The following is a 22,871-nucleotide window of genomic DNA, read 5'->3' on the forward strand; positions in this document are numbered from 1 at the left end:
TAGCTGTGTGAGAGTCTCTCATACATCAGTTTACCATCGTTTCATTCCATCCATCCAGGAGACTACACAGACACAGAGAGGACTATGTGGAAAGAAGTGCTGAGTTTGCAGATGGTTTGCTCTCAAAAGCTTTGAAAGACATTCAGTCTGGAGCACTGGACATAAATAAAGCAGGCATACTTTATGGCATACCTCAAAAAACTTTACTTCTCCACTTAGAAGCCTTACCAGCAGGAAAGCCTGCACTTTTTAAAAACAAAACTCGAGATTTCAATGATAGTTATTCATTTAAAGACCGAAAAGAAACTTGTGCAGTGCTGCAAAAAGTAGCCTTGTGGGCAAAAGCTCAAGCAGAGCGCACAGAAAAAAGTAAACTCAGTCTACTTGAAACCTCAGAATTAAAATTCCCAACAGCTTCCAGTTACCTCCACCAGTTAACTCTACAGAGAATGGTCACTCAGTTTAAAGAAAAAAGTGAAAGTCTACAATATGAAACTTCAAATCCTACTGTACAGTTAAAAATTCCTCAGCTAAGAATAAGTTCTGCGTCCAAACCACAATCTGATAATGCTGGTCTTCTGGATGTCATGTACCATGTTTCCAAAACCTCCTCAGTCTTAGACGGATCAGCTCTTCAAAAATTGAAAAATATACTCCCTAAACAGAACAAAATTGAATGTTCTGGACCTGTAACTCACTCAAGTGTTGACTCCTACTTTCTGCATGGGGACCTCTCTCCTTTATGTCTTAATGTTAAGAATGGAACAGTTGACAGAACATCTGAAAATACAGAAGATGGTTTGGATCGCAAAGACAATAAACAACCAAGGAAAAAACGTGGCCGTTATAGGCAATACGATCATGAAATAATGGAAGAAGCTATTGCTATGGTAATGAGTGGGAAAATGAGTGTTTCCAAAGCACAAGGAATTTATGGGGTACCTCACAGCACTTTAGAATACAAAGTTAAAGAAAGATCTGGAACACTGAAGACTCCGCCGAAGAAGAAACTTCGATTACCAGACACTGGGTTATTTAGTATGACAGATTCAGGGACTGGCAGCTGCAAAAACAGCAGCAAGCCTGTGTAGATTAATTGTTAGCAAATTGTTTGTGTGTGTGGGTGTGTGTGTGGGTGTGGGTGTGTATGTCTGTCTGTATACACACACACACACATGAGAAATACATATGCTCACACTGACAGAAGACATGAAATGATACAGTTCAAAAACCACATACATGCCTTTTGAAAAGTAGTTTTATTCAGGGTTTTCACTGTGGACAGAATTATAGAGTTCTCCCTTAATTCTGATAGTGTGTATTTAATAAAATCCTTGTATAAATAGGTGAAAAAGATTCAGGTTTTCTTTAGTAGTCAATAGCATAAAATGTTTTGGGAAAACAAGTATTTGTCATGTGAAGCATTATTTTTAGTTCGTAAAGAACCACATTAGCCATTGAATAAAACATCTTATTATGGAAATACATGACCCATGGTTTGCAAACTTTTATACTTCACAAATTACTTGCAATAGTTTGTAAGTAGTTCAGAATACACAAATCAAGGGATTATTTTTCTTTTACAAAGTTAGTTCCTTACCAAGGAAATGGATATGTGAAGTATTAGTAGGAGGTAGTACATTCTGTGGAAGAAGGAAAAAAATACATCTTAACTAGATCTCCAATACAACTAGAAAAAACCAAAACATTTCATTAATAAAAATGTGTGTTAGCAGACATAAAACTGCATTTTTATCATTTTAAGAATAATTTTGTTTGTTTAGCAAGAAATTGGTGTTTACAGAATATACATTTATGAAAACTGACAAATTACTGTAGGTATAGAATTATTAAATATGAAATAAGATGGAATACTAAGTATAAAATAATTTAAACTTAATTATTAACATAATTTTCCTTTTTAGTTTGGAAAATAAGATAACTTCTAAGGTTTAAGAAGAAAGTTGGAATGCAACTTACAGCATGTTCATAATGTGCACAGAATGAGCTTGAGAATGGATATTAAATGTGCTCGTTAATTAATGTTATGACTACTTAAAATTCATTTAAGGATTGTCACACTCCTTATATTGAAAAACAAAAAACTCACTGTAACTGTAACATATTTGCTGCTGTGACATTTCAAACCTTTTCAGTTTATCAAAATGAATATCAAGTTTTCATTTTGGTGGGCCGATACACTATCGTTTTGCTAATAACCAAATTTGCAGTTCAGGGTCTTGACAGATTCACAAATATTGAACAGTGAAGCTGTTTTGAACTTTCAGTAGTATAAATTCATTATAAATTTGTTAGAAGCTAGGCAGTTATTTTAAATATGTGACTTAATAGAATCTAGGAGAGACCAGCTGTCTTCAGATTGCAGTTTTTAAATTAATTTTCAAGTATTTACATTGGATTTTAAATAATATGTAATTTTGGTGGTGTAATGTCATAAAGCATATGTCTACATAAGAATGAGTACTTGCTTTATACATTCAAAATTCAACATCTGTTAATTTAGGTTTAGATTATTTTTTCCACACCAGATCAAACATATCCAGAAACACTTACCTGTTTTTCTACTTTTTGTAAATTTTCTCTCACACATACAGTGTCAACATGTTTTTTTGCTTAAATTTGCCTTTGTATAGGCTAATTATCCTATGTGAATGTAAGACTACATTACACGTGTAGGGCCACATCATGTAATTGACTTTTAAAAGAAACTTGAACTCAGTGCGGAGTTTCTCTTAAAAATTTATGGCAAAATCTAGCTCTTGGCTATTAATCTTATTACAGGTAATTCCTTACGTTTTAAAATAAATTAATCCATAAGAAGTTAAGTGAAACTGCACAACCACCAACATATCAATCTTTTGGTCTCTTAGATCTATAATGTACCCTCTTCAACTATTAAGGTTTACTTGCATATTAGAAAAGGAATCCTTCTGTAAAAATAATTGTATCTAATAACAAGTAGGATACATATAAGCAGGTGTCAGGGTCATCGTTGATTTTAAAGAATTAAGCCATATTTTTGTGAGGGCCAGAAAGATGAATTTGTTAATGTATCCTCCCCAGTGGAAAACAAAATTGATAGTACCTAAAGGTTTCAAAATCTCTCTTTATACAGAATTTTACTTGCAAAAGTTTTTGGGACTTCAATACATTGCCTACTATTTGTACCACACTAAAATTTTTTATTCCTCAGACAATATTATAAATTGAGTCAGAAGTTTATATTGAAGGCAAGTTACAGTACACTTTTTATATAATTTAAAAGATGACCTGACCAAAAATTGACAGGATTCATAAAATCAGGGATCATTTTACTATTGACTTAACAGTGATCAGTAGTTTTGTATAATATTATAATTTTCAGCATTTTAGTACTTGTATTTATTTATTTTTTTGGTCAGAAATAGTATATTAAAATATTTTTTGATAGTTTATAGATGATGCTCAACCTGTAAGTGTTTAAAAAGAAACAGAATTATTTGTTTCTAATTATTAGGCTAACTTTTGATTACACAACTAAGGAAAGGCAGGGAAATGTGTAGGTTCCCCTTCCCTAACTCTAGTGTATTCCATTTAAATGTCATTTAAGTTGTACCTTTGAACTGTTTTATAAATTCAGTTACCAGTCACTACTTCGGAATTGACAATTTCTGAAAATTCATGTTTCAGCAGACTTTTAAATGAAGGCGAAAGCATGCCCTACGTGCTTTCTACTTATTTGAATGTTTCTCAAGTATTTTATATTAAAAAACAGTGCCTCCTGTTTTTAGAACTACTGCTCAGTAAAGTTGTTTAAACCATTTCTGGTAGCTAATGACAATTTTATATTAAATTGTATATTAACTTTAGTGAGACTGATTTTTTTTTTAGTTGTTTACAGTACAAATACTTGTATTTGTTTTTTAATTGCAGTATTTCCATTGTCGCAGTAATTTAGTAAAACTCTGTGGCTGCCTTGATTTTTGACAGATTTTGTTAATAACTGATTTTTAGGCAATTAGTTATATTTATGCATAAATCAATTGCACTATAATTCATGAATTATTTATTACAATATTTTCTAATGAATTCCATGTATTTGTCTTGTGTTGTAAATGTACTGTAATTCTGTTTCCTCTTTGTGTTGTTATATACCTAAATCTGATTGTATGAATTTAATTGTTTAGTTAACGTGTTTCTACGTTGTAATTTGTAGTAAAGCACTTCAATGCTTTTGCACATAAATTTACAACAACACTGATGTGTGATTGATTTTGCTCATTCAGTAAAACAAAACAAAAAAAGACCATATACTGGCTCATTTGACTTACTCCTTAGGCACAAATTTACTATTAGTCTAATAAGTTCATGATAGAACTTGCTTTTGACAGTTATTGCTACAATGAACATATTTATAAAGCAAAAATAATTGTCACAAGGAAGACTGGTTCTCAAAATATGATGGTTTGCTAATAAATTAGGCACACCCCTCGGCCCGGCCTGCAGCTCCCATTGGCCTGGAGCAGTGAACTGTGGCCAGTCGGAACCGCGATCGGCTGAACCTGCGGATGCGGCAGGTAAACAAACTGGCCTGGCCTGCCAAGCGGCATCCCAAGTTTGGGAAACACTGCCCTAAAGTATAGGAGAAACACAAAATTGTTTTATCAGTTTTCAACTGCAAACCGATCTGTATAAATTGAGTGCTTATTTTACTAATAATCTGTTCAGAAAGCTTTATTCATTTAATTTGTTAAACTTTCTTCACCCAATATATTTAGTTATTAAATATATGCATTGGGGCATAGGAAAAGGGAGAACATTTATACAAATAATTTATATGGCCAGTAATTTTTTTGTTCTCCCTTTGACTACTTGAAAACATTTTTGTTCCTCCCAAGTCCAGTTTCCTTTCTGCTCATTTCTTCATTGAAGCTGTAATCATGCTATAAAGCATCTCTGGCAGAAAAAGCTAAGGATGGAACTCTGAGGGAGAAAATCTTTGTTAGATAGTTCCTCTTTGATAGTTCCCATGGGTTGGAAGAGAAAACCAATCTTGATATTTTATATGTTAATTCTATACAAAATAGGCCACTACACCCATCCTCAAACTTGGTGGGTCACCATGTGATGACCCTATGCCTTTGTGCCAACTTTGACCCCCACAGACAATCGCCAGTTTTGGCAATTGCTGCCCCTGGCACTGAGCAGGGGATTTCAATAGAAAGGATAATGCAGTTCAAGGTTCTATTATAATCTGTGAATGGCTTGACTTTAGGGGACAAGATGTGTTAATCCTCTTGCCCCTAACCCGCCCCATTTCTATCCCCTCCCTCTGCATGAACCCTGTACCCACAGAACCTCTACCACAGAATTCATAGAAAGATGAAGAGTTCTGTGAAGACAGCAATTGTAGCTACCGTTGCGCACAGGAAGGGGGAAGATTCATGTATGGCTCTACAGGGCTAGTAACCTGGACTTCTGTGTTTGACACTGCCACTTTTTGCCATGGGAATTACTGTGATACTATAGATTCTGTATAATGACAACACAACAGGATGAAAGAGAAAAAAAGAGGAAATCATTTGCTGAAGCACAACTCTTTAATACTTAACAAAAGTAGTTGGAAAGCTATTAAAAACATGAAAGTTGAATGAATTTGTTTACAAATACGAACATTTCTACAGAGGGATTATATGCATCTCTTTAAAGTAAATGCTTTGTTTTAAACAGATTTTTAGGCCTATGTCCTGAGCAGCAGCCAAGTGGTGCTCAGCATACTTTAGTGCAGGGTGGTACAAAGGTAACTTTTAACATTTTGCATTCCCCTGAACCTGGGGTCATGGCGTAAGTTAGAGCAGCATGAGCTGCATATGATTTTATAGGGCTGTTCTGACAGCTAAGGATCACTGGAGTATAGGGATGTCAGACCCACTCTACTGATGGCCAGGAAAGGGATGGTGTAGGAGCAATAGTAGTGACAGTGCACACCTGAAAATTACTGTACACAGTGGGAAAACCTTCAGTGGCAAGCTCAAGGCAACTTTGAGGCCCCTAGAAGACCTGGCCTATAACTTTGAGAGACCTTTAGGAACACTGAAGTTTCTTACACTAGTGAGCATATATTTTCTTTAGATTAGTCAAATGTTTAAAAAAGTAATCTTATAAAGAACACTAATAGTCCATAATTTATAAAGTATATATATGCGTGGAGAGCATACAAAGACAGATTCCTCTCTGGAGGCTTCAATTTATGTAGGTATTTTTTACCACACCAATCATGGTGAATTAAGTGCTTATCAAAGTTGTAATTTGCTAGTAGTTTATTTAAACTACAGCATATAATATTACTGAACAAACTATTAAATAACATGTTAAAGGTCATTACTATGTTCAAGAATTTTTATTTCTATTTTTAAGTTTCAAAATGTGTTCTTACATTTAAAAAAACATAGAAAATACCTTTATTTATTTATCCAGTGTGATTACAGAAGTCAATTTTTAATCTAATTTTTCTATTCCGCTTTCAATCTTGACTTTTGTATTTTTGTTTGTTTTTTTGTTTTTTGGTTGGTTGGTTTGTTTTTGGTATTTCAATAAATCTGATAAGTTGTTCTACATTTTATAATTGCCATAATTGGAGTTCCACATAAAATAAGCTTAGCTGATTGGGTCCTAAACTCACTCGTGGTGGTAATATCATTACAGGCTCCACAATACAGTAGAGTTTCATTTTAGATGACAGATGCAAATAATTTTGCCTTTCTATGTCATTTAATTGAATTTGAATTACAAGTTCAGCTAATAACATCAGGATTCAGTTAGAATGTTAAGAGATACTTCCCGGCTCTTTGAGCTCTGGTCAAGTGAAAAATTCTCTAAGTCATCTAGATGGTTCACTTTGAACACTTTCAAACTTTATAAAAATGTTTCAGGAGAGGAAGAAAATCACCAGGAATTATGAAGCATAGTTGATTGCTTTTATAGCATACAAATTAAAGCTTACCTAGGCCAATAATTTATACATACAAAACTATGCATGTACAAATCTTAGTAAGAAAAATGAAATAATTTATGAATTTTTATAATTCAGACTTGATACTAGTTTGTTTACATTTGTTGAATAATGAATTAATAATTTATATACACGGTATATTAAAATGTAAAATGTAAAACCAGTCAAAATGAAATTTTGCCAAAATGGAGATTTAAATATTGAAAATGATTGGTGAGAGAAATAGGGTGAATGGTTAGTGTCATGTTCAGAGTTTGGTGATATGTTTAAAAATATATACTTTTCTAAAACAGAATTATTTTAATATTATTTGCTGCTCTTGCTTGGTACCAGTAAAAGTTCTGAATTATAGAGGATAACTATTTTATTGTAGTTGCTATTCAACAGTGGTTTTTGTGTTTAGTTGAAGAAAGGTCTGTATTAATTTCAACAATGGAACATTTTCAGCTTTTCATTTTAAATGATTGATTAGGTAAGTAGTAATTTTAGTTTTAATAAATTTGTGTTGAGAAATCAAGTAGTTAAGAAGATAGAATTTCATAACCGATTTTGTTTTGGTTGAGTATCTGAGAACAGCTGTTTTGAAGTCTTATTTAGATATAGACACTTAAATTAATCTGATATTTAAAGGGATTCAATCTCTTTGCTTTGTTAGTTATTTATTTCAAGGGTTCCTTTTTGTTGTCTTGTAGGTACAATGTGTATGTGTGTGTGTAGAGAGAGAGAGAGAGAGAGATACAATGGAAGCCTGTGGCAGATTTATGCTAATGTGGTTAAAAACTGGAAAGGGAATCTATATCTTAAAAGAACATTAACAGCAGTGATGGCTTCTAAAGTTATTTCTGTGGCCTACTAAGGTTAATGTTCTTTTAAACAATTTTTTTAAGTTCATATTGAACATCTTATGGGCTGTGCTGCATAACACACACAGTAAGGGAGGGATAGTCTTGTGGTTAAAGCACAAAATCTGGAGTCAGAAGAGAGGGGTTCTGTCCCTGGCTCTGCCACAAGTGTCCAAAGTCACAGTGGACGAATCATTTTACCCCTTTCCATGCCTCAATTTTTCCATGTGTAAAATAGGGATAATACTTACCTCACATGTTTGTTGTGAGGGTTAATTCATTAATGTGTGCAAGGAAATTTGAAATACTGGGATGAAAGGTGCCATGAAATAAATAGTATTCTAATTATTGTATTTGAGAAATGCTGGATTTCAAACAGTTTTTCCTTTGTCAAGTAAAATGTTTTTTCACTGGATATTTTCCTACTTAACATGCTAGAAATATTCAACTATATATAACATACACATCAGCTGAAGTGAAATAGTTCTATAAGAAATTTGCAAATACGATAAATGAACTATGTAAAGGAAATGGAAATAATTTTTTCCATGGCTTTTCAGGATTTCAGTCTTCTATTTAACAGTTAAAACTGTAACCTACATCATATTTTACTGTAATTTATTTTTTGTTTTGATTTGTTTTTGTTTTCAGTTCAACAGTTGGTGCAAAATCAGAGGAAGCAACTAAATTGGAAAAAGGAAAATCAGCACTAAACAAGGTTTTGGAATCTTTGTGCTCTTACCACTGGCAGCAGATTTTGGCTATTTTGAAATTTTTAATCCAAGACAAAAATGTTCCTTCACTTTGCAGTTGCCTGCAACCTCATATTATCCATTCAGAAACTCAGAACTCCCTCACTGAAGATGAAAACCATGTTCCATTTTGTAGTTGTGATGGACATATGCTGACAAAAAGGTGCTGTTTACAAAATCAAAATCCAAACACTTATTTACCATCTCTGTGTGTTTGTATTAAAGATTTGCACTGTTTGCCATGTCAGACTGTAGCTACTGGATGTATTAAGACAGTGGTGAATAAAAGGATTGCTAACAGTTGTAATCGTCATAGGTGCTATACAGGACAACTACAAAACTGTAACAGCAAGTACTCTGTGACAGCAGCAACTTATCCATCTTTTTCTTCAACTGAAGACAATGATTTGTCAAACAGCATTAAAAGTTCTAGTAGATCTCGCAGCCCATCACCTCCTCCATTGTCACCTGCACAAAATAATGAAATTGAAACATTGGAAGGATCACCTATGGATTTTCCAGCTTTAGACAACAACAAATTTGAAATAACCATTAATCAACCTCCATCTCTCTTGCCAGCAGAAGGAAGCAATAGAGAGTATGAAGATGAAGGTAAACTATGCAAAGGAAAAGGGTTTGGTTACTCAAATGAAATTTGGCTGTCAACAGATCAAGAAAGCAGCAAATGTGTTATAAATTCTGAAAAGTTTGAAAAAGGTGAAAGTTCTGCCATTTTTCAAGATTTAATGGATCGTATTAATGAAAAATTAAAATCAATAGAAACTACAGATATAACAACCAATCTTGTAAAATTGTCTGACAGTGACAGGGCACCAGAAAATGATAATGTAAAATTGGGGGACTTCATAACATCTCTCTTGCATGATGCTAAGGCAAGTGATTACACTTTTATGGAGTTACTGAGCCAACATGATAAACAAGTGGAAAATAAAATTATCCAAACCAGATTTCGCAAACGTCAGGAAACTTTATTCGCAATGTACAATTCTCCTGATTCACCACTGATTAGACGACAGTCTTTGCAAATCAAGAGGGAACTTGCAAGTCTTGATGAAACTTTTATAAGGAAAAAGTCAACTTTAGAGAGAAATGCAAAGAAGTCTACAAAAAATTATGGTAAAATGTCCGCAAACAAAGGAGACAGTTATAACATGTTAGAAGACAAAGCTTTACAAAATTCTGACAGTAATCTAGGTATGAGATGTCAAACTAAATCCATGTCTTTGCCAGTGTGTCAAGCAGAATCAATGGGACTACCTCTGAATAATTTTGAAACTAACTCTAGCTTTGTAGCATTTTCAGAAAACAATGTTACCTTAGCAGATCAGACTAACTTTGCAAAAACACAAGGAGATTATGCAATTGAAAAAGAGACTGATAAGAGTCCTTTGAAGGGGAAATATAATGGAATCTTGGGCAGAACCAAACGTAACATTGTGCCTCCTGGATGGTACTCTGTATATGTAACAAATGACTTTTTATGTAGAAAATCCTCCAAAGCAAAAAAATCTCCTGAAAATTTGGAAAGAGATAATATAGTTAAAAATCTTCAAGCTGAAAGATCTATTGATGTAAATAAGATTGTAAGGAACACAAATCTACAAGTTGTTGTGGAACGCTTGGAAGATACAATAAACTTAGCCAAAAAGACTAAAAGTCCACTGTTGGATAGTTATAAAATATCCAGTACATATGAGTGTGATATGAACCAAACTGCTAGGAGAGGCCTACATTTTAACATGGGTGAAAAAGGAGGTGCAGGACAGAGTTTCCTCCCCCAGTCTCACTTGTCATGCAGCCATGCATGCAAACCAGATTGTGTGCCAACAAGAGAACACAAAGAAGTTCTAGATCAAGGACTTGGTAACAACCTTTTGAAATCTTCATCCTCTGATTCAGACAGATTGACTTCCAGTAATGGGGATGTACAGACAAGATCTGAAGTTGGGGAGAGTGCATCTCTCCTAGGTTACTCTAGCCCAATAAAACTTATGTTTGTCTCAGAGGTTAATAGTAGTGAAGGAGTGAAATATACTTTAACTGCTGCCAGTGCATCTTCTACAGCAAACACCGATCTTTGTTTATTTCAGAAGTATCCAGACACAATATCAGGAAAAAAATCTAAAACAAGTGATCTTGTTCATGAAATCTGCATTGGAGACTCTGGATATAATTGTAATGAAAATGACACTACAGAGGAATCAAATTTTGTTAATACTGAGACAATTGCAGATACTTGTGCAGCAGATGAAACTGACTTAAATTATTTTAAGCAAAGTGAAGAAACTGTGGAAAAATCAAGTAGTGGCAATGAATCTGTTTTAAAAAGAAAACCTGGTAGGCCTAAAAAAATAGGGCCTCAGATTGTAAAACAGGTTAAGCGACCTATTGGACGACCTCCAAAGCCTAAAATAGACACAGCTGAAAATAGTGACCATAGATGTGAACCAACCAGTATTGGGAAAACCACCAAATCTGATGTAACGGTAATGAAAGAAGTTATCAGTAACAAGAATATTACTGTGACAGTTGTTTTTGGAAGGTCAAGAAGAACTAAAAGGCATGTTTCTGAAGGTAATATAAATATAATTAATGCTATGCCTACACAACGTGATTCCAATTTTACAAATGATTCTAGTGAACTGAGGCAAAATACAGAAACTGAAAGTGGTTTTGCAGAAATAGTAAAAGTCTTACAGAATTCTGCTACTGAAAATGAAGTCTCTGGGTCTGGTTATGAGTATATTAGACCTATCAAGAATAATCCACTGTTACCACACCTTTACAGCAATATCATACGACCAAATCAGAAGCCTTTAACTATCACTAGAAAGCCTGGTAGACCAGCAAAAGTAAAAATCTCTGGCATATCAGTGACTATTAATAGAGTTTCACCTCAGGAAAGAAAAGTAAGTATTAGCGGTTGCCTGCCTCCATTGCAGCAACAGCATATGTTAGGGAAAAAAATATCACAGGAGAAGAATAATCAACCGTGCAATAAGATGAATGAAATAAAGAGCATTCAGAATGACACTACCAAGGATGCATCTGTGATTACTACTACAGAATCAAGAAAACATGAAATTCCTTTGAGGCATTCTGTTAGAGACAGAAGACCATCACTGCATTTCTTACATTCATTAGCATCTTCTAGCACATTTACTTGTAGAAGTGCCTTGCTACGTAAATCGTATAAGCTCCATTTGAAAAAAGCTAAGGATCGAAAGGAAAAACATATGCAATCAAATCTGAGGCTAGCATCCAAGGATACCTCAGAAACTAAAAATTCAGGGAGTGAAGAAAAGGGTTCTGAGGTAAATGAATTTAGGTCTGTTAATGAAATATCACTGGATCCCATTTTTTCATCAAATCCTTCTCTCAGGTGGTGGGCTACTTCCACTTCACATGACTCCTTGTTGGAAGAACTAAATAATAGATTTGAACAGATAACTAATACCTGGTTGCAAGTAGGTGGAAATGAATTTGAAAAGTGTTTATATGAAAAAATCAATCATGTTGAACAAGATTGTAGCATTAAAGTGTCAAGACCTTTAGACACCTGCCTTGTAGAACTTGAAGCATCACCTATAAAAATGCTTTTTCAGAAGAAGTGTAATATAAACGAACTTAGTACTTGGTTTATGCAAACAACTGAAACGCAGTCCCTCTCTCTAGTGAGAAAGGCAAATGCTCGCAATCCTTTGGAAGTAATTAGTACTAGAGAGATTAAGATGGGAAGTAAACAATCTGATCTTAATACTAGTCCTTTCAGAAAGCACTTTAAAAAGTTTGCACTATCCTCTCCTTCAGAACCAGCTGGGAAATTACAAATATTGCATAAAATGGTCCAGGCTCCAGTTTTAAATATGAAAAGTAATTTCACACTAGCCAGATTAAGAAGAACTGAATTTAAGAAGTTACAACATGACAAGTGGAGACAAGTGAAAAAAATGTATAACCATGGAACAGGTGACTGGAAATCTAAAAGGCGAAACTTAAGATTTTTCTGCCAAAGCCAGTTTTTTAAAAATGCAAGTGGGAAAATCAGTGATGTAGTACCCACGCACCAAGGAAAAAGTACAGTAAAAACCCAGCCCACTGAAATCTTAGAATCTCGCAATAGAATCTTGTCAACTGGAACTGAAGTCAAAGACGCATTTCTTCCACAGACAATAGAATTGTCTGACTTCAGCACACATCCTGGTTTAACAAATATTTTTAAATCACATTCAGAGATAAATGGAACAAGTTATAATCAAAAAAATGTTGGAAAATCACAGAACCAACTTAAAATGAGTCAAAGTACACGGAGAGCCAAAACCTTTAAAGATTGTAGAATATTTCTGAGAAAACTGAATCATATAGAACAGCATAAATCGTTCAAGTTAAATACTATCATTTATGCTCCAGAAGCTGTTGAAAGTAGAAGCAGTGAGACCTACACTGAAGAAAAAAGGCATTGTACTTTAAAGTCCTATTCTGCTAGGCAAGATGCATTAAAGGGAAAAGAAAAGGATGTGGAGACATGTAAGGGAACTAATCCTTCCAAAGTGACTGCAATGCTGGATGACCAATTAGACAGCAAAAAATCAAGCATATGCATAAACAATGAGAGCCCTGCTGCTAGTTCTGAAGTTCTTAACAAAATAAACATAAGAAAAAGACCACAATGGGAGACCACTGATATGAATGTAAGAAAAAGGCATAAGAGCCAATCATGCAATACTGGACAAATGGCGAATTATTACTCAAAATACCAACTAGGTAAGTCCCCGCCCCCTTAATTTTAAAATACTAATTTTAAATTAAAGTATAACTGAAAGAGAAGTAGAATAGCTGGAAACATTAAAATGTATACGGTGTGGGTCAAAAATATTCAGTCTTCAAAAAGTAATAAAATGCAACAATTTATAATACCAAAAGTATAGTGTTGAAAGTGCAGTTAAAATTTTTAAAATACTTTATCATTTTATTAAAGTTTACCATCTGCTTTTACAATAGGTATATTACACTATCCAGGCTGATGATACACTTAATGACAAGTCAAAATAGCAATGAGCTACTTTTAGTAGCATAGTCTGAGAAAGACGTTGGGTGAAATTCTGACACCATTAAAGTCAGTCAATTGGAGTTTTGTCATTGATTTCACCCATACGGCATAGTCCTTGGTATGTCAGGGAGGCGTTAACTACAAAACACATTTACACAGAGATACATAGTTACAGCTCAGTTAAACAAAAAATTCATTTTTTCTCATTTGACATTGATTTAAATACAAATCTATAATAGGACTCATAATTAAACAGTAAGATATGACCTGTAGTATTGTGTATTTCTGGGAAATTATTTACTAGAATGTCTGTGGTAGCTCCTGATTTGGTGCCAGTTGAAATCAATGAAAAGATTTCTGTTGATGTTGATAGATTTTGTAGTGAGACATAGATTAATCACACTGAAATGCATTTGCCCTAGAATGTTCTATTGCTATTGTGAAATGCAATCTGTACGTAAGAAAGAACGGTAAGAATTTTATACGGCAAAATTGTGCAGGTTTCACATCATCATGGCCATAATATAGTTAAAAATGCGGGGTCAATTGTCAAACTCTTATTCATGTCTGTGAACCCTTACTAACATGAGTAGTCCTATTGATTTCAATAGGACTACTCAGGTGAATAAGTGCTCAACAGAATAGTAAGGGTTCCACAATAGGGTCCATAATTACAATAAAATGATACATTTACTAACCTACAATTATATTAGATTATCTGTCCAGGTAGCCCAGAAAAGAGAACTAATTTAAATTATTCTAAACAATGAAGCAAAATCTAATATTTCTTCCCTTGTCTTTTATATCTAAGAAAACTGTCCCTGGGTAAAGGCAAAATCTAATTTTAGATGTAAACTGACACATTGAATGAAGTTGTACATTGTTTAGAAAATGCAGCACAGAAAGCAACTGTGCTTTCTTGCATTATAAATAAGATAAAGAAGGAAAATATGAACTGTGTAAAGTTTTTCTTATGTCATGCTCATTTCATGTACTCCTAGTTCTGCAAAGGTAAATTTTCTACCTAAATTTATACTATCTATCTTTTTTTCTCTGTGTGTGCTTCAAGTGCATTAATTTTGGAGTGCACTCAAAAGAAAAAATATCTAAACCCTCTCTTGCTGTAATACAGAAAGTTTGTATTCAAATTATATTTATTTCTGAGTTTACTTTTTTCTAATTGCAACAATCTACAAAAAAATCTGCAACATACTCTCATGTTAGTTCTGTTTAAGACTAATTTCTACTGATAACTTTCCTCCTTTTTAGTTTGACATCTTTAGAAAATCTGATCACTATTTTAATATTGTTACATTATTTCATTTTAGACTTTTGTTACGTTCTTTTTTTTTTTTTTTTCTGTTATTCATAGTGTCTGTCCCATGGCTGTTGGCATCCATAGAAAGATGTCAAAAAAAAGCTCACTTACAGCTTCAAAAGAAGCACTGATCTCAAAGAGGCAAATTTTAGTCAGCCTCAACCTGGTGTTTAAGACTCTGATTCTACAACTGCATCCATTCTGGTGGATTTTTGAACTGGTACAGAACCTGTCCTCTCTCCCTTCTCCTCCTCTTCCCCCCACATGTCCCTCCTCTCTTCCCCTCCCTCCCGCACCCCCCAATGAATGCAGCTGCAAGGTCAGGTTCTAATTTTGCATGCATAACTGTTTACTGGCACATTTCCTGCATCTGAAAGCTTCATGTATATGGAAGCATCATTATGTATGTGTATATTCTTTGGATTGCATGTGGGTGTTACAGTGGTATCAAGACCTACATCGCTTGCTAAAGTTTTCTGTATAATAAATACTTTTATATAGATAAGTGGATATTTTTGTCAACATTTTCAAGTTTTTCTTTTAATTTTTATTAACCTCTCTATCAGACTGAGGAAGAGAGGGGAAAGTACCTTGTGTGTTCCTGAAGGAACTATCTGATGTCCTCTATGAGGAAGGGCAAGATGTTGGTATTGAAGAATTGTGGTTTCAATTTTTGTTGCAATTCTGAGAGTTGTATAACCATACACAAGTGGATGCTATTGCATTCTTACAGGTCAAGACACTTTTTTTCAAAAGAAAGTGTCCCTATGATCAATTCTCAATCTGGCTGCAGAAGAGGACTGATCATACTCTCATATCACATTTTGTTCAAAAAATGGCAAATGGGAGATACTTTGAACTTCATGATGCTTCTGGCACTTTGATTAGCTTGTGAAGTGTCTGCTTCAATGACACATTTGGATATGTTGAGGGCTTGGTTCCAATGTACTGTGAATCTCTGTTAAACTTTTTTTTTTTTAAAGATCAATTCTAATTATTTGCAACAAGGGCATTTTTCTTCATCCCATTGTGAACTTTTTCATTTCTGCCTCACATTTTGGCAACTAAGAGAGTCAACAGGGGCTTGGAGATTTTAGAACAACTCCCATCATATGTATTTGAAAAGGTTTTACTAGCAATGTGTAAAAATACCAGTAGTTTTATTTATTTATTTTCAGATTTGAAAGCCCTGTTTTCAAATGTCTATATCTTAATGGGGTACACTCAGCTCAGCACTTTGACAAAATGGGAATTTACAGTTCTAAATACTGATTTGGACATCCTGCTTAAGGCCCCCACGTTTGAAAATTGGACTGTATTGTTCCAAGAGTCTAATTGGTTTCCATCTCTTGCTTTGTACAATCCCTTGCAATTTAAAACAATGTCTGTATTAACATATCAGGATAACAGCCAAGATTTTTCTCAAACGTCCCTTCTCATTCCAGAAAGATTCTTGGATTTTAAAAGCTATATTGAAATCTGTCTATTTCTACTTTGATCCTATAGTCCAGTTAACATCTGGACTCCATTGTGCTAGGCATTTTACAAGCACATTGGAAGATATAATCCCTGCTCCAAAGAGCTAATGACAAATAAATAAAATAAAATCTTAGAGAGTGCGTTCAGCTTTTTAACACATGGAGAGGCTTATTCTATGCTCTAGGTGTGAAACAAGTGAGGCATATGCGTCTAGTGTATATAAGGTCACATTAAGTGCAAAATAATCTGCTGAAATGGTAATTACATCTTTCTCTTGTAAGAATTCCCTCTGGAAGCTCATCAGAGGAATACTAATGAAGTAGATGGCCTCAGGATATTTCCACCTGTAGATATTCAGAGCAAACTTGTGTAGCTCATTTCATAAACTATAATTACCTAAGCCATTGGCACCCAACTGTTATCAGTCCAGGAGCTATTTTATCATTGAACAGAATCACAGAGAGACATAAAAGAATGTAACAAGTTAAAATAAAATTGTATATAACAGTTATTAAAATTAATAACTACTTTCAATTAAATGCGTGTTTCTTAAAGTGAAAATGTCAAGGGCAAAATTTTGCTAGCATTACAAATATATATGTAATAAATCCTGTGTGTTGTGTGTGCGCGTGTGCACGCCTGTGCGTTAAATTGCAGGTTTTTTCTTGGACAATTATTGCATCATTAGCAACAGTTAGGCTGTTGCTTATCCTCTCACTGCAGAGACCCAGGGGCTGAGTGTCACTGGCGAGGCACCATGTTAAATTTGGCTTATCTGGACTACAATAGTTCTTTTAAATAAAGAGGCTAAACTCTGAATACTTCCACTTATTTTGTCTGCTAGGATCTCTTTATATTTTGGTGTCTTGTTTTTTCATTCTTTGTATATAATTTACACTCACAACATTCATTGATCATTTTAAATCTTATTTTTATTTCTATTTTTCTTTTAGGATTGTCTTAATACCTTTTCTTTAACTGGTATACTAACATTTGATTTCCAAATATGGTACTACAGACAGATTCACACTCATCTTCTCCTTCAGCTAAAATTTTGAGAGAATTACTGTTAGGTTTTTCATGCTCCTTTAATGAACTGATAATGCTTTTTAGATGGTGCTCTAGAGAAGAAATTTATTTAAAATCACCTGAGCCCCAATTCACCAAAGCATTTAAGCATGTGTTTAAACTATAAATATTTGAGTAATTCAATTGAAGTCAACAGGACTATTCGTGGGCTTAAGTGATTTGCTCAATTGGGCTTTTGAGAATGCTCCCAAATCTATTAATTGGAGAATCGTTAAACTATGAGTGTAGATCTGTGTAAAATATTATTTTATAAGAAATGAAATGCAAGTAAGTACTGTATTTTTTTAACCAGCCATGGTTTAAAATTATATATACTGAAGTTTGACTGTAACAGTGAAATGCAAGGAAACTGTTGAAAGAAGAATTTTTGCTGACATAAACCATAATGAAGACAGAGAAGTATTTTTCTTGTTGTAGTGCGGCTCAATTTCTATTACTGTAAAGTACTACATTCTGTTTTCTAAACATAGCTATAGAGGCAAGACACAGAGACTTCCACATTTCTAGGCCCTAATTCAGGAAAGCATCCCTATTCAGAACAGTACTTTGAAGCATGTGCACAGGAGCTTGCTGAATTGTGTCATTAGTTATATAAACTATGCAAAAAATAACTCCTCTCATGCCTGTGTAAACTTTTCACTTTGTTTCCAAAGCTTTGATATTCTTGTAATTTGTCTCATTCTACATCTTTCAAACTCAGCCAGAGTTTTGTTGGCTCTTGATCCAGATACATGACTAATTTGAAAATGATTGATAAGTAATCATCAAATAGATCTGCCAGGTTAGATCTTTTTACCTTCCTGAATTTCTAAGAGGTGTTTTTCAAGGGCAGGGCTAGTAAAAATAAATGTACAGTAGAACCTCAGAGTTATGAACACCTCGGGAATGGAGGCTGGTGGTAACTGAACAAAACATGGTTATTCCTTTGAAAGTTTATAACTGAACATTGACTTAATACAGCTTTGAACCTTTACTATGCAGGGAAAAAATGCTGCTTTCCCTTTAATTCTTTAGTATTTTATATTTAACACAGTACAGTACTGTATTTGTTTTTTGGGGGGAGAAGGGGGTCTCTGCTGCTGCTGCTGCTTGTTTGTGTACTTGCAGTTCCAAATGAGCTGTGTGGTTGACTGGTCAGTTTTTAACTCTGGTGTTCGTAACTCTGAGGTTCTACTGTATAAATAAATTGCTTTGTTAGAAAACTTGACATGATTCTGTCAGGTAAGCTGATCAAGAACTTAAGGATGACAGAGAAATTGACCAGGGCTACATAGCAAAATTGAAAGGAAAGAGCTGATAAAATTTACTCATTATCTTCATTCACTATCAAAACTAATTCATGCCCTAGATGTTGGGTTCATTTTCTAGATGGTGTAGCTAAGGAGCAAAGTGTTAAAGTGACTTCCTAAAAGTTAATAGGAAGCTGCAGCAGGAATGGGAATAGAACTTTGATCTATGGTTGTCAACCCATATTTCATTTATTTAGGTAACAGCCCCTGTTTTATACATGTCGGCTCAACTCTCTGTAGTTAGGTCAACAGTATAAAGAAGGTAAAGTTTGTAAAGTGAGATTTGCTTTGAGATTGTGAGATGAACAAATAGTGGGGCTCCAAATTTTTTGGACAGAGTAACTAAGAGATAGAGGTTTAAGATCTTAACCCAGTAGGCTGATTGTGCCTCCCAGGTAAGTATTGTCTATAAAGCCAAGAAATCTGTGTTTTAAATCTTATGTAGAACATTATGACTTCTAAACATTTTTAAGCCAATATTTGGAGAGAAGTTAAGCTGTGGGTCACATGCAAACATGACTAACTTGGCTACATAATGAATGTACATATATTAGGTACAAATTAAATGAGACAGACCACAGAAGACAGTATTTCCTTAACTACCACCAAGAAATCTGTTGCATTGTCTATTCTTTAAAATACCTATCACAAAAATATTGGGTGAAATCCTAGCACCATTGCCTGCAATATTGCCCCTCAAGACCCTCCAACTCCAACAACTGTGCCTTAAAGGTAACATCTTGATGATGTATTTTCAATCAGGTGACATGCCCCCCTTGGGGGTGCGGGGGTGTATCAAACTTTCTAGGGGGGCATGGCCACCGAAGATGGGGTGGCAAAGGGCCATTGCCCCAACTTTTAAATTGGGGGGAGAGGGGTTATTAACTCTCACTTTTGAGAACCTGAACTCGACAAGGGCACAGTGAGGGGAGGACCAGCCTCTCTCCCCCTCCCCAGGCCCCTTTCCAGAACTGGGAGTTGTAACAATGAAGCCCCTTCCCTGCTGGCATGATGGAGAGGTGGCCTGACAAAATGTGAGTGAACAGACTTGTGACCTGATGCATGGAGTCACAGTGCCACTCAAAGGGAAAGATAAGAGTTGGGGGTTTTTAGTGCCATGTGACTTACATTTTGATTTAAGCAATTTGCCCAGTATCTCCTGAAAAAATTCAAGAAAAAAAAAACCAAAGGTTGAATGTTGTTTGAAAACAGTTGAGAGCCTCTGATCTAGACTAAGCTTAAACAAAATTTAAGACCAGTACAAATATTTTTTTTGTAAACATTCTAATGGAAACTTTTTAACAAAATTGCTCTGCAATGTTTGCAACATTCACATGGCAACATTGCAGCTAATGCATATGAACCTATCCAAGGTGGTGGTTGTATCACAGGTAAAGATTTGATTGTTTTCTTACATTGTATTTGATTTTTATGTGATTGTTTTTTTCATTTCTCCACTTAAACTGTATAACTGGGCAGTGATTTCATGCAATTAAGATAGTGGCAACATTTTGAAGTACTGCAGTTTCATTTGGTAAGCCTTTTTTCTTGGCTAATATGGAATATAAAGAAGCTGAGTGCCCTGAAATTGTAATCAAGGCCCTTTTCCTGCCATGAGTAGCACTCACATATGAACTGCTGCATTCACATGAAGCCCCTTAGACTTCAGTGGGGCTTCACCCAGGAGCCAGCAGTCTGCATGTGTGCTATGCATTGTAGGATCAGGGCCTACATGTTTGCCTTCAGTGGGAACTGAGCACCTTCAACACACTGTAGCATCTTACAGTATTGGGCCCGTTGTGATTTGGAATGACTGCCTGTATTGAAATAATGGTGTGCTTATATATGAAATCTGGCAATGAAATCTCATATTTGTCATCAGTGGCATGTAAGGTTTATTATCTGGCTATGAAAATGTTTTTAGGAGTTTTAAACAAGAACAGGTGGCAGTGGCGTAAGATTACATCTAGAACCAAAGTTAAACATTTGAACAGACTAAAATAAATCCAAGAAGGAAGTCTCGACCTACTTAGGGAATTTCCAATGGACTATTTTAAAAAGGCAGATCCCTTTTCTTGGAATACTGCAGATGAAGATCAGATTAAGGAAACAAATCAACAAGACAATTAACATTGTTATAACATGATCCAGTGGCTGAAAGTTGAGGCTACACAAATTCAAACTGGAAATAAGGCATAAATTTTTGACAGCAAGGGTTGTTAACCATTGGAACAGTTTACAAAGAGTTGTGGTAGATTCTCCATCATTGACCATTTAAAATAGACTGATGTATTTTTAAAATATCAGCTCTAGGAATTATTTTGAGGAAGTTCTATAGTTTGTGTTATACAGGAAGTGAGACTAGATGATCACAAGGGTCCCTTATGACCTATTCTGTTGCCATGATACATGCAAATAGTTTTTAGCAGTGCAATATTGATGTGTGATAAAAGGAAGCAAATACCATTTCAGTGACGGTCAGTGGACAGCTTTTAAAAATATCCAGGCAAATCCTTACTCCGCAAGAAAAATAGGCATTGTGATGTGTTACACACAAGCTTCATTGCTCAGCTAACAATTAGAATTTAAATAAAATTATTTCTCTTAATTGGCCAAAGTACAGTACCTTGCTACATTGTATGTGCTCTTCAGCACCTCCTGTTCATATTCCTCTCATCTCAGTCCACCAGTTATCCTGGATTACTTCAATTTCCATAATTCCTTCATCTGTTGTTTCTTTTGCTGTTTTTCTTCATTAGATCATCAGCTCTTGGCTGACTGGCTTGGTCATTTTCTTCATACTGGTGTTCACAAAGCACTGGTCACTTCCTGACTTCACTCTGAATACTTGATTACTATCTCATCTCTTCTACTGCTGCTCACTCCCTGCACTACAACCTGTCAGATCCAATACTCCTTTCAGGACTATCAGACTCTGACCTCTGCAGCTTTCAGTCCTCTTATTCCCTTTCTAATCTCCATTCTGTATGATATTCTCCACCTCCAACTGCACCTTCTCCCCCCAACTTAATTTCTTTAATTTTCTCTCCCACTGCTCTGTTTATCTCATCAAACCCCAGCTTCTTCTGAACCTTTATATCAGTTTCCTATACTCTGTCTTCTGCCACTGAGTGTCTGTGGAGAAAATCCAGGGACAAAGTGCATTTCCTGCACTCTAAATTCATTCTTCAACTTTGCACTCTTCCTTGTTAAACTCTGCTTCTTCATTCCACTCCTTAGGCATGAGAACTGTTTCCTTCTTCCCACAATCAACATATTTCCAGTCTTTCCTCAAAACACTCAGAAAGCCCTTTATAAATAGCCACTGTGAGCTTTTTAGCCACTTCCAGTTCATTGCAGGTCACTATGTACCTTACAATTTGTTTGTAAAGCACTAAATATTGTAAATACTAATTATGCAAAAGCACCATGTGTAGTAGATTCCAAACTTTGTTTCTTTGCTTCTAGGTCAGGTAGTCTGAAAACTTTAGAATTCTAGAGGAGCTACTTTCCATCTGCTCACCTTCCCAAGATTGTCAACAGGTGATGCATTCTGTGCCTGCTCAGAAGGTGTAGCAACTCCCATTTCCTCTCTCAATTTGTTTTCACAGCTGATGGAAGAAGAACGCCTTCTGATTACTATTGCATTGGTCACAAATTTAGCTAAAACTACTTAGATTGCTTTGAAGTATTTCTTGGGATTTAGGTTCATGTAACCTAACGATATCTGTCTGGCCCAATCTATCAAGTTTAAGAGAATATGACTGTGCTGTGAAGCAACTGGTGCCTCATTAAGCTTTAAAGTTATTTCCCTATCTTTTTTTTTTTTTTTTTTAGGTTTTGTGTGTCAAATATTTTTCCCCGTTTTTCTTTCAGGTCCAGCAGTTGAAACTTATCTGACTTACCCAGCTGAATTCAGCTACATCTGTGCCTTACCACAAAACCCATCTTAGTTCTACACACTATCTTGAGATTCAGTGCCTTGCCATAGTTTGTCTAATATGAGAGGCAGAGATGCC

At 34.9% G+C, this 22,871-nt stretch overlaps 1 protein-coding gene across 8 annotated transcripts in view; it reads left to right on the forward strand.

Moving 5' to 3' along the window:
- Positions 1-22,871, forward strand: part of LCORL (ligand dependent nuclear receptor corepressor like) — a 167,416-nt gene that overhangs the window by 130,664 nt on the left and 13,881 nt on the right. For 4 of the 8 annotated variants that reach the window (XM_034772414.1, XM_034772415.1, XM_034772417.1 and 1 more), the window contains one exon: positions 8,506-13,391. The exons of 2 other annotated variants lie outside the window; for them this stretch is intronic. In XM_034772414.1, coding sequence (XP_034628305.1) covers positions 8,506-13,391 — 4,886 coding nt within the window. Of the gene's footprint in view, positions 1-58; positions 4,312-8,505; positions 13,392-22,871 lie in introns of those variants that run through there. 2 more of the 8 variants (XM_034772418.1, XM_034772422.1) reach the window with 2 other exon arrangements.

The sequence above is a fragment of the Trachemys scripta genome, chromosome 5 (genome assembly GCF_013100865.1).
Source record: "Trachemys scripta elegans isolate TJP31775 chromosome 5, CAS_Tse_1.0, whole genome shotgun sequence".
Lineage (NCBI taxonomy): Eukaryota > Metazoa > Chordata > Testudines > Emydidae > Trachemys > Trachemys scripta.